This window comes from Pezoporus wallicus, unplaced genomic scaffold, assembly GCF_028554395.1.
Source record: "Pezoporus wallicus isolate ANWC-B61680 ecotype Strahan unplaced genomic scaffold, APGP_CSIRO_Pwel_v1 contig_13809, whole genome shotgun sequence".
Taxonomy (NCBI): domain Eukaryota; kingdom Metazoa; phylum Chordata; class Aves; order Psittaciformes; family Psittacidae; genus Pezoporus; species Pezoporus wallicus.
Genome location: NW_026638706.1, coordinates 155,228 through 167,255, shown reverse-complemented (window position 1 = coordinate 167,255; position 12,028 = coordinate 155,228). Strand labels below are relative to the sequence as shown.

The window sequence follows — 12,028 nt, the reverse complement described above, 5'->3', positions numbered from 1 at the left end:
CAGTAAAGTTAATTGCCTGTCTTGTTTAAAATACACTCTCTTTAATTTCACATTCCAGCCTTTGTGTTATGCCTATGCCCAAAATGATCAGCATGAACGGGGGGGACATGTTTATGGGAGGCTTGAATGGGCATTTCTGAGCTAGCCAAGGATGGACATGCATTTCCAAGTGATCCTGAGACCAGCTATATCTTGGTTAAAGGGCTCTCTATCCTAAGTCTCTCTGTGTAAATATCTGTTAAGCATGATCAAGTGATCTCCAGAATTTCTCTTTGGTGCGCTGAGTTTGTTCCATCCCTTCTCTGTAGATCATGTTTCCATGTTTCCTAAACTTCACAGCATTCCCGTGGCTGAGCCCTGAGCGCTCTGTGTGTCCTTTTTATTTTAGGCATAGCTTCTGGACATGAATGTGCTGTCCTATTAATGGTCTCAGGAACATCATATTCAAGTCAACATTACCTCCTGGCTCCCATTTTGTTTTGCCCTAGGTGTTATGTAGCGTGATAGACAACGGCTGGAGGAACAGCTTAGAAGTGGGATCAGCAGTATTATTCCAGCTGTTGTTGCTAAAAGAGTATAAAGTCATTCTTTTTCACTAAGGAAGAAACTCCTTATGCCCCAACTGCCTGGTCTTCTGTGGAGAGCACTCACCAGAGCTCAGCTGTTTCAGGGAGCTTTGGCTGGGAATTTTCCCATTCAGACCTCTGGACAAAGGCATCTGGAGCATGCATACATAGACTCAGCTTGAGTATGAAACACTTCTGATGAATAAGCTCACTGAGGCTGACAATCTGGAAACATTCCCAGATTTTTGCCCAGCTAGGGTTTGTTTATATATGGGGAAGCAGAAAGAAAGGATGTGGGAAGACAAGAGGGAAAGGAACATGGTGAAGAAAAGGGGGGCAGAGTAAAAGAGAGGTGATCCTAGCTTTGGGCTGCATATCAGAGAGGAAATGAATTTACCCTCCCCTTCCCATTCAAACCCCCCAAATAATGGTTGCTTCTCAGTGGCACCTACTCAGCCATCGGTATGAATGGCATGAGCTTTCTGATGCAAACGATAGCTTCAGCCACAGCCAACTTGGCACAGCCTGGTTGAAAACTGGAAGTTGTTTCCGTTTGACGGCTGTTGGTGGCCTGTTGGTGGACTTACTCCAGTTCCCAGTAGACAGATGGCTGCAAAATCTCTGCTGCAGATGGTGCATCACTGGCCCGATTAGCAGTCTCAACAGAGAGGTCAGTGACATGGGGGGCTATAGAAGTGGAGTGACCTTGTTATCTGCCGGTGATGGCAGTCCTGGGTCACAGCTGGAGACAGGGTCTGTGGTGCGAACCACTTGCTGCACCACTCATGCAGAAAAATAGGGGAAATTGAGAGAAAAACATCTTCCCTCTTGAAAACTGACATGAAAATGAAAACTGGGGGAGAAAATGAACTATTCAAGGGTCAGAACAGTTGAAATAACTTAGTTTCTCTAAGTTCTGATGGTACCACTGCTTTTAAACAGCTCCTTGAAATGCTGGTATTTCAGGAGTGTCCCAATGTGTTTTCCATCCTGGAACTCATTGCAGCTCAGCAGCCTCTGGAGTCAGTGACCTTTCTATAGCATGGAGATCAATGCTTGCTATCGAATAGCTCTTCCACCAGCCCATCAGCATGTGGGGCACGGCAGACCTTTTCCAGTGAATGCTGCATCCCTGAAAGATATCAGCGCGAGCTTTTCTCACTCCCTGCCCATTGAAGCCTGAAGGATTGATTTAGTGCTTGTCAATGAGCTCTCAAGGGGCTTTTAACGCTTTAAAGCCGGCAGCTCTGCCTTTGCAGAGTTACGCAGTGGCCCTGGTGGGAGACAGCATGGAGTGACTGCGCAGAGAAGGATGTGTGTAAGGAAGCAAGAGGTGACTCAGTGTTTATGGGAGCATAATGGGGACAAAGAGACAGACTGTGGGGTTTTCCCACCTCCATCTGTCTCGGTTTGCACAGTGGCTTCCCCACATCTTGCAGGACACAGGACACAGCAGGAGTTCCCTAAATGTGCAGTGAGTTCTCCCCTGCTTTGATGGCTTCCATTTTGATAAGTAGGCATGAATCAACCAAGGAGTAGCAAGACAGCACCCTGGAGTAGCTCTGCCTTTGATGGAGATCTTTCCACTGGCAAAACGCATCAAGTTCTGTGTTTTTTTTCCCTATTGATATGATTTCCTCACTTCCTTGGCCAGAGGATATGGCTACTCATGGTGATTTCTTTCTGTGGAGCATCCTGTGCCAGAGAATGGAAGGAGATGGAAAGAAGCTGTCCTAGCGTAACAGGAGACTTCTGACTGAGATGAAACATAGCAAGGAAATGTTTGGCACCCAAGTCAGGCTACCAAGGAGGACTATGGAACCATTGTGCAGGAATTCAGGGTTGAACTAGGAAGGTCAGGCCTCAGCTGCATTTCAAACTGGTAAGGGATGTGGAAGACATCAATAAGGGCTTCTGTAAGTATGCCCAGAGGATTACCCAGGAAAGTGTTGGCCCAGTGTTGAATGGGGCAAGTAGCCTGATGGAGAAGGAAGTAGAAAGGGTGAAGGTACTCAGTGCCTTTGTTGCCTTGTTCTATTGTCAAGGTTTGCTCCCAGGCACCCGAGTTCCTATACCTAGTGGCAGAATCTGGGCAAGAAAATACAACCCACTGCCAAGGAAGAGAGCTGAGGACCTTTTCTGCCAAGTGAGGTTGGATCATTCTTAGGGTCACCTTCTGACCTGGTATTCTATGCTTCTATGATTCAAGCAAACTGGACATTTGCAAGTCCATGGGACCAAATGGAATGCGTAAAGGGTGTTGAGGGAGCTGGCTGGTGTTATGGTGGAGCCACTGTTTATCATCTGGGGAGATTCTTGATGGATGGAAGAAGGCAAATATTAAACCCATCTTTAAAAAGGGCAAGGAGGAGGATCCAGAGAACAACCGGCTGGTCAGCGTACTCACGGACCCTGGGAAGATTAAGGAACAAGTAGTTATAAAGGTTATTTCCAGGCAAAATGATGGACAAAAAAGCGATTTGGAATAGACAGTGCAGATTTATTGAGAGCAGGTTGTGCCTGACTGACCAGTTTCCCTTTTGTGATGGGATGTCTGGTTGCATGGACCGTGGAGAGAAGTAAGCGTTGTACATTTTGACATTACAAAGGCCATTAACACAGTCTCCCCTAATGTTTCTCTATCCAGACCAGGAAACTGCACTGCATTAGCGGTTTCCAAAGTGCCTTATTAGGTGGATATAGTTCATCCAAGCTTAAAAGGGTAATGGTCAATGGTTTGAAGTCTAATCAGGAGCTGCTTAGTAGTTACATCTGACAGGGGTTGATACTATTGCAAATATTGTTTAATGTCTTCTTTAGCAACTTGGTTGATGGGGCAAAATGCACCTTCAGCAGGTTTGTGGATGACACCAAATTGGGAAGAGTCACTGATATGCTGCAAAACAGCACTACCATTCAGAAGGACCTCAGCAAACAGGAGATATGGGCTGGAGAAGTGTTACAACACAAAGAAATGCACAGTTCTACACCTGGGACAGAATAACTGCATGGAGAAGGATGAGCTGGGACTGACTAGCTTGGAAATGTCTCTAGAGGGGAGAGTCTGCAGGTTCTAGAGGGCAATGATGTGGAAATGAGTCAGCAATGCACCCATGCAACAATGAAGGCCAGCATTCATGGTCTATATAAACAAGAATATAACCAAGAGATCAAGAGAATTGAATATTCTTCTCTGCTTGACACCCACATCTGATACCCTTGAGCCCCCATCTGGAAGAGGTGTCACCACATTGGAGCAAGTCCAGTGGGTGCTTAGGGAGCTGGAGGATGTGATGTAAATGGAAGCAAAGAAAACGACCTGGAGAGGAGGGGGTTGTTAAGAAGGAGTCACAGAGAAATCAAACAAATGGAAAGGTCTATGGGCACCAGCTGCAGCAGGAAAAAATCCAACTGACTGTAAAGAAAAGTAATCCTTCACCATGAGAGCAGTTCAACACTGTAAGAAGTCATCTGGGAGAGCTGGTGGCATTTCTGCTCTTGGTGATTTTCAAAACTTGATAGGACAAGGCCCTGAGAAAGCTGCTCTGACTTTGAAATTAGCCCATTCTTGGGCAGAGATTGCACTGGGAACTCGAGAGTTTCTTCACCAACCTAAATGATTCTGATTCTGCCAGTCCACGTCTCATTCTCTGGAGGTTCAGGGACCTGGGGAAGAGGATGGACTCTCCATGGGAAGCATGGAGAAAGGAAAGGTTTTTTTAATGGGGGAAAACATCTAAAGACATCTAAAACATCTAAAGTCTTCCCTTATATTCACATACAGTCTATACTTAAGATCAACTGATTTCTTCCCTTTTTTGACCAAAGGAGATTTTTGAAGTTCACACTAATGCCAGTTAGATCATAGTGTTGCTGCACGGATTTATTACATCTCATTCCCACTAGGACAGGGTCCAAATCTCCCTTTCTATCCCCTAGGAGCTGCTGACTGGAGACTTGCTGTTTTATTTCACACCATCAAATCATAGATTGATGGCTTGGTACTCTCCAGCCACAAATGGAATAGGATCCAAGTGATACACAGTATAGTACTGAGTCCAACGAAATGGCAGAATTTGGGATCAGATTGGCCATGAAAGGAACCAGAGGCTTGTTTTGCAGGCAGCAAACCCAGTTTCTAGCTGAGCTGGAAGCCTAGTCTGATCTGGAGTTGGGTGAGTTTAAGGGAGAGCTATCTGTAAACCAGGTTTCCAATAGACTTCAGGTTACTTCGCATCAGTGACCAGGAAACCAAATCCTCAAGTTTCATGTTTGTTCGAAGGTAAAACTCAGAGGGAAATGAAAATCAAACTTTTGCAGCCTTTAGTAGGTCTAAAGAACAGATTTACCCTCGGCAGAGCACACGTGCACTAACTCATCCTGCCCATCTAATCAGAAGCTCAAATCTCTGCAGCCAAAGCACGACCAACTCACTCTTGCTTAAATTAGTTAATGAAATTAAATTCCCAATATAAATAGTTGATGTGCTGGAATATAGGAAATAATCCTGCATTAGCCTCCAGGCATGAGCTGCTTGATTAATAGATCTGTTTCCAATTCCTCCAAGCATCAGCATCTACTCTTCACTCATCTGGTATTCAGGCTGAATCAACTGAGCTGATTCACGTGTATAAGCGTTGCTACGGCCAGGTCCTAAATTCAATCCTTGCACTTTCGCAATTCCCTTTTAATTTTATTAGGGACATAAAAGTGCCTTCAAAGAAACTTCCCTCCGCAGCCAGTGCTTTGAGTTAATCGGTGTGCACGTACCCCAGCAGCGCGTTGGTGCTGTGCTGCACACCGCAAATCAGAAGTGACAAATAGCTTGTTCCTGCAAGGTGCTGAAGGCAACAGCTTCCTAACTTGGATCCCCAGTGCCACAGACCCACAGCTGTATTTGGCCTAGTTTTGAGAAGTGTTAAACCTCTCTACCTGTGGGAGGGGAGAAAAAAAGCCACAAGTACTTATCACTTCAGGATGGGTTGTTAGGTTAAACAAAGGGGAATGCTGAATCACAAGCACTTTGTTGTGGAGGTGCATGCATTTGTAATCTGCTTTCATCGCCAGCATGCCTGTGGCTCTTCTTATTTGGGAATCTTTCCATGTGTTGCCTGTATGTTTTCTTTTAAGCTCCTTTTCAAGCCCCCTTTCAAGTGAGCAGAGCTGAAGAAGACTTGCAGAACTCTACTGGTTTAGGAGTGGCTCAGACTAAGGACCAGACTGGCCACTAGTTTGTTGACTCATGCTCATAACTCCAAGCATTGATGGGGGAGAATAAAGAGATCTATGGGCTGAGCACCCAAGCTCTCCCCTTCCCTTTTCCCCTTGTTCTTGTCTGTTTAACATGCAAGATCTGCAGGAAATGGGCTATTTCTTACCGTGGCCTTTCTGTAGAGCCTGGTTGATGCTTTCCAGAGATAACTAAATGCAAGCTGTAACAAGGTGGATCCCCCTCCTCATCTTCTCTTGCTGCAGGTATATTCGCTCAGAGCGCTCTGTCATTCTTATCAACTTCTGCCTATCCATCATCTCCTCCAACGCCCTCATCCTGATCGGACAGACCCAGACCCGGAACAAGGTAGGAGATCAGTCGAGCTTTGTTTGTTTGTTTGCTTTTCCCCCTGATTTAGCACTGAAATAATCCATTCAGGCAGCACTTCCTCATTTTTCCTCCATCTGCTCATTAGCAACATGTCAAAGCTACGATTAAATGGCACATTTCAATTTTCTTGTGGAGACTTTGTCAGCATCCTCGGGGCTTTGATTCAAACCAATGTGATATTTTTGACTCTCTGCCTAGAGTAGCTGGCACATGGCACAGGAAAGAAACGTGGTTATTTGCAAAGGCTTTAACTGTTTTATATTCAAAAAATTACAGAGGAAGATTGAGAAAAGGCTTAAAAAAACCCACCCCAAACAAACAACATCTCTCAGCTTCACATTTATTTCTCCACCAACTTTTATACTCAGAGCTTAAAGCACTTGGCAGATGTTAATGCACACAGCCACAAAAAAAACACCTTTTTTGGGGTAGGAAGTGTTGCCAGAGGCATTGTACATGCTGCATAGCTGGGGACAGTGAGGGCCTTGCTGCGGATCAGTGTGACTTCAGCAGTGAAGGCATAGCATGGACTGTCAAGCCACATGCAGCAGTTGCACGTACATGCCTTCCCTTACAGACACAGCTGGAGAGGCGTGTGCTGCCTGTATGACTTTCCTCCAGCCAAAGCACTTTCAGTTTCCTCATTGGTATTTGGCCTAACAAATCACTGCATATCATTAACACTGGAGAGGGACTCTTCATCAGTAGTGATAGGACAAGGGGTGATGGGTTCAAAATGAAACAGGGGAAGTTCAGGTTAGATATAAGGAAGGAGTTCTTTACTGTGAGGGTCCTGAGGCACTGGCACAGGGTGCCCTAAGAAGTGGTGAACGCTCCATCCCTGTCAGTGTTCAAGGCCAGGTTGGACAGAGCCTTGGGTGACATGGTCTAGTGTGAGGTGTCCCTGCCCATGGCAGGGGGTCGGAATTGAGTGATCTTAAGGTCCTTTCCAACCCAAACCATTCTGTGATTCTATGATTAATATCTTCCTGTCGTACATTTTCCCATCTCCCCAAGTGCTCCAACCTTTCCTAACTCCACTAAATAGAAAAGTGAAGGAAGAAGTGTTCTTCACTACTCCTGCTGCCAAAATCTCACTCAGAAGTCAAAATGTAGGCTTTAATTAACAGTAACCAGTGACCAGCCAATTTTTTCCAGCCTGTGCTTTGGCAGCCAGAACATGTTGTCACTTCTGGAAGTGTTTCTGCAGAAAAGCCCTAAGGTTTTAATGAATCAAAGGGATTAATTTCTATGGAGGGCCCTTCAGGTTAAGGGTACATTGTTTGAGGAAAAGTTTTACAGCTGCTTGAGTCATATGTGCGCAGAGAAGCGCAGAGATATGCAGCCAGACAGCCCTGCTCCTATTAAACATGCCCTTCAGACGCTAACTTTGCAAAGCAGAGCTGTCTTTCATGGCAAACATGGTTGGAAAGAAGTGGAGAAAGAATGAGCTGGACTCTTGATTACCAGGGTGTGTTGTCTGCAACCCCAAGTGTGTGCTAGGAGCTTCTTTCAATAGGAAGACGTACAGAGGGATGCTCAACATGGCAAACCATGGCTGGACCCACTCTTTGGTTATTCTGCTTCACCCTAGGACAAGAGGCAGATATCTTCACGCTCTCTCACTCCTTCAGAGCACAGTTGTGAGCCCAGGTTCTCCCTTGTGCTTTTTCTCACATGATTCTGGGTGTTCACCGTCAGTGGGGATTCAAAGCTCCCGGCTGCGATTGCATGCGGCAGATTAGCTCTTTGCACATACATATGCATGAAACACCATAAATAGAAAGGTTATTCTTGGATTTCCTCTCAGCCATCTAGTAAACAGTCTCTAGCAGGGAACAGAGAAAGAAAACTATACAGAAAAGAGACCAAAGAGTGTAAATGAAGATTTTATTCACATTCAATTATTGATAATGGAACATATTAAGATGTTTGTGATTGATTTATAATTACACTTACGAGGGGAGAATTTCTATGCTATTTGTTGCCCTGGAAATGCCAGATTCTCCCTTGATTTTCATCCGTGTAACCTCAAAGGCAAGATTCCATGCCTGGATTTACTAAGCTCTTTGAAGATGAAAGGCCTGGGAAAAGGCTAAAAACTTACAGTCAGCAATTACATGATACAAAAGAAATGAATGCTGCATGAACTGGCCATATCTCAAAGGCATGGCTACGTGCTGCAAGGAGACTGATTTCCCCTCTTAAAGGAAAACATGGGCTAATGGCCTTGACAGACTGACAAGCTCTGCTCAATCTTTTAGCAGCAGCTTGGGACATCATATCCCGGTGCTTGGCCTTCATGGAGTTGGGTTTTTTATCTTTACAAGGTAAGAAAAACCTGAAGCAGAGGTAGCAGAAGCAAATATGTGCTTGCCCATCAACTGGCCAAGTTCACAGCCTGGTTTCAGGAAATGGGTTTGTACTGGCCCAGCTGAGATGTGCATATGTCTGTTGTGCTCCTCTTCTCTTTGCCTTTCTATTAAAACTACCCAATTGAGACTAAAATAGCCCGAAAATATATCTCTCTGGTGTAAAATTAGAAAGCAAAAGGGTTTTTTTCTCCCCTTTACAAACTGCTGACAAACTGGGCAGAACAAAATCAGAATGGTAAAATGAACAGTGTTTTATCTGGTATTCTAAAATAGCAGTCTCCTAAAATTCCAGAAAACATCCTGTGTGGCTGTTCTATGTAGGGCTGTAAGCTTATGAATAGCAAACACCTTTTCACATGTAAAAATGGAAATTATCATATTGAGCTGTGTTATTTGTGCTGAACTGTTATCCAGAATCCATTTATAAGCAAAGTACCAAGGGTTTTGGTGTCAAATACAAATATGGAACAAAAAAAGACAGTTCCTGTCTCAAAGGACACACTGTCTTCCTTTTATTCACAGCCTCTGATAACATCGTTTTCTGCCAGTGTATGAATTGAGAGCAATCCAATAAAATCATGATAAAAGACACTCCATGCATGAGAGCTTGGTGTTAAAAGATGCTGGTGGGTGAAAAAAGAGGAAGGTTCACTGACCGTAAACCCAAAGTCCATGTTTCCTGATAGAACTCAAAGCAGAGAAATTCTTCACTACAAACTTCCCCCTCCCCTTGGCCTGAATGTCTTAAACCATTTTGCATCCGATCAAGAGTCACTTTTAAAGTCTTATTTGCTCTCCCTCCTCCTTGGGAGCCACTTGGAGTTTCTTTCCATTATTGTGTACATTGATTCACGGTTTCCAACTCATAGATGGTGGAAAACTGGCAGAGTTAAACAGAGCGGCACCAATTTGCACCAGTGAAGGATTTGGCCTTGCTGAGCTAAAAACAAAGGCGAGCTGTTCAGCTTTCCAGTCCATCTCCCTGGCACTACAGGATTGCTGTTCATAATGCATTTGCTAGTACTTTCCCCACTTTAATTTTAAACGGCTTAAGCTCCCTGCACTTCCCTTGAGAGATTTCCCAATGAGTTGTAGAGCTCACCATGATGAAATTCTTTCTAATGTAGGTTTCTTTTTCCTTTCCTTTTTTTTTCCCGTCTGTTAGTAGTTATATACCCTTGTACAACTATGCACCACTCATGTTTTCTGTCCTTACCAACCCCTGGCAGCTGTGCTTTCACCCGGCTCTCACAGCTTAACTCTTTCACATAACAATCCTTCCCTGGCAGGGACACCATCTAAATTGCCCTCCTCTGATTTCATTTTATGGCTCAGCTGCCAACAACATGGTGCTTTGGAAACCTTTTGAGCTGAGATGGGTGCACGACTTCCTAACTGCTCCAACTTCCCCAAAAGGATGGTGGCAATGGATGTGATCATTTGGAGGATAAATATATGTTGTTGAAGCCAAGAAAGCACCAGGATGGGATGCAGGATCAGACTTCAGGGAGGTGTTAATCCTGGGTTTTTCATAGAGCTCATGCAGCCAATTTCCATGCAGTACTTAAATGCGAAGCAAACACTTTAGTCCTTTCCTAGGTCAAACCTTGTGGGGGAGGCTGATTCTTCCTAAAATGTCTTTTTGTGTCTTGATCTTCATGACTTTGAGTTCCAGAGCCTGGTTTGGAAGCATCTCCCTGCACCTTCTGCTTTCCTGCCCGCTGCTCTCTCCGCCTGCTGCTCCTCTCACGTGTCCTCCTTTCCTCCTCTCTCCAGGTGATATGCACGCTGGTGGCGGCTTTCTTGCACTTCTTCTTCCTCTCCTCTTTCTGCTGGGTGCTGACCGAGGCTTGGCAGTCCTACATGGCCGTGACAGGCCGGTTACGGAACCGCATCATCCGCAAGCGCTTCTTGTGTCTTGGATGGGGTGAGGATGCTGGGTCTGAGGAGAAGCTTTCAATGCTTTCAGGGGTGTCAAGCAGGGCTGAAATGGTTAAAGACAGCGTGAGCAAGAGCATTAAGTCCTGTCACACAAAAGAGATGAGTCAAGAGTGGCTGAGTTTTGAAAGGGAGTGCTGGGGGTGGTTTCTCCTGGGTTTGGGTCTCTTTCTTGCTTTCTCCTTCTATGTGCAACCCAGAGTCAAGCAAGCTCTGAAATCCTGTCTCCATGGCAGCAGGGCCTTTTGTAGACAAATAAACTGAGACTGGTGCAGATGCTTGTACCTAATTTTTCTCCCTTTTCCATATGTTTAATTTATTACCCTTAAATGATGCATTCTGTAGTCGAAAACAAACACAAACCCATAACCTGCCCTTTCAAAGCAATAACAAGTGTGTGTTTGAAAGAAGCAACTGAACAAAAAGTTGCTCAAAAGCAAGCAGATGAAAAGGAGAAAGGGAGAGGGAAAGCGTTGTGCATCTGAGCTGTATTAGCGTCTCATTTTACTACTGAAGTCTGGCACTTCACCCCAGGCAAAGTATTTCTGATGCTTACGGAGAGCCCTGATGTGATTTATTCTGGCACATCAAGAGCCGTCCTCCTTCCAGCACCTGCATCCCTTTAAGTTTGCACTCTTAGCTTTTGCTTATAGCCAGAAAACAAACTGTCTTGTTGAAATATAGCGTTTGTGTGTAGCAGGAGCACAGCTACATACATGCAAACTATGTGCATGAATATGCGCGTGTTCATGAACGTGATTATACACAAACTGCAACTCAAGGAACATCAGGGATATTGAATGCAGACTAATAGCTTTTCTAGGTAATAAAAAAGGGTTTTTTTCCTGATTTGGAATTGCTGGGACAGATGGGTGTGTTAGCCAAGGGAATTTTGGATGAGCAGCTTTCACATTTGTAGTCTGTACAGATTAAAACCACCCCAACGCTCTACATGTGTAGAAGCATAATTTGCACTGCTAGTAAAAGGTAGTTATCTCTGAGCTAGGATGTGCTGTCTGATAAATGATGCATAGTAACCATCTGAAATAGGTTAGGACAAGAAATAAGGAGCACTCTCGCCTATGGAGGCAGCAAGGGAATTTCTGATATTTAGCATCCTGTTGTAGAGTTGGGATTAATGGCACTTCTCAGAGGAAAGAGGCCAAAAAGATGTTTTAAAGAGCATAATCTGAAATAATTAGCACAATTAATTTTGTCATGGGATGATTCTCCCCCTTTTCCCCCTTTTGCGTATTAGCATTTCTCTGAGCCCTTGTTTGAGCCGTCTTTGCCAAGTTCTCAGCTGCTGTCAGCTGTAGCTCATTGAAGCCACAATAGTTTTCATCAGCAGTGAGGTTTGTTCCCTGTGTTTTTGTTCTCCTCTTGGGTATGCCACTTTGCCTTTCCAGCTGAGAGATTTTAGCAATTAGATTTTCTTTTATTCATATTATTATTTAGAACAGACAGACAAAGTGTTCCTTAGAAACAATTCATTCATCATATTTAGCTCCAGTAAAGAAGACGTAATTTTGTCAGTCTTTTTACAA

General features: G+C 44.4%; 1 protein-coding gene across 2 annotated transcripts in view; it reads left to right on the top strand.

Annotated features, from left to right (window-relative positions):
• Positions 1 to 12,028, top strand: part of ADGRB1 (adhesion G protein-coupled receptor B1) — a 283,293-nt gene that overhangs the window by 218,543 nt on the left and 52,722 nt on the right. For both annotated transcript variants that reach the window (XM_057412111.1, XM_057412112.1), the window contains 2 exons: positions 6,042 to 6,144; positions 10,320 to 10,470. In XM_057412111.1, coding sequence (XP_057268094.1) covers positions 6,042 to 6,144; positions 10,320 to 10,470 — 254 coding nt within the window. The remainder of the gene's footprint in view (positions 1 to 6,041; positions 6,145 to 10,319; positions 10,471 to 12,028) is intronic.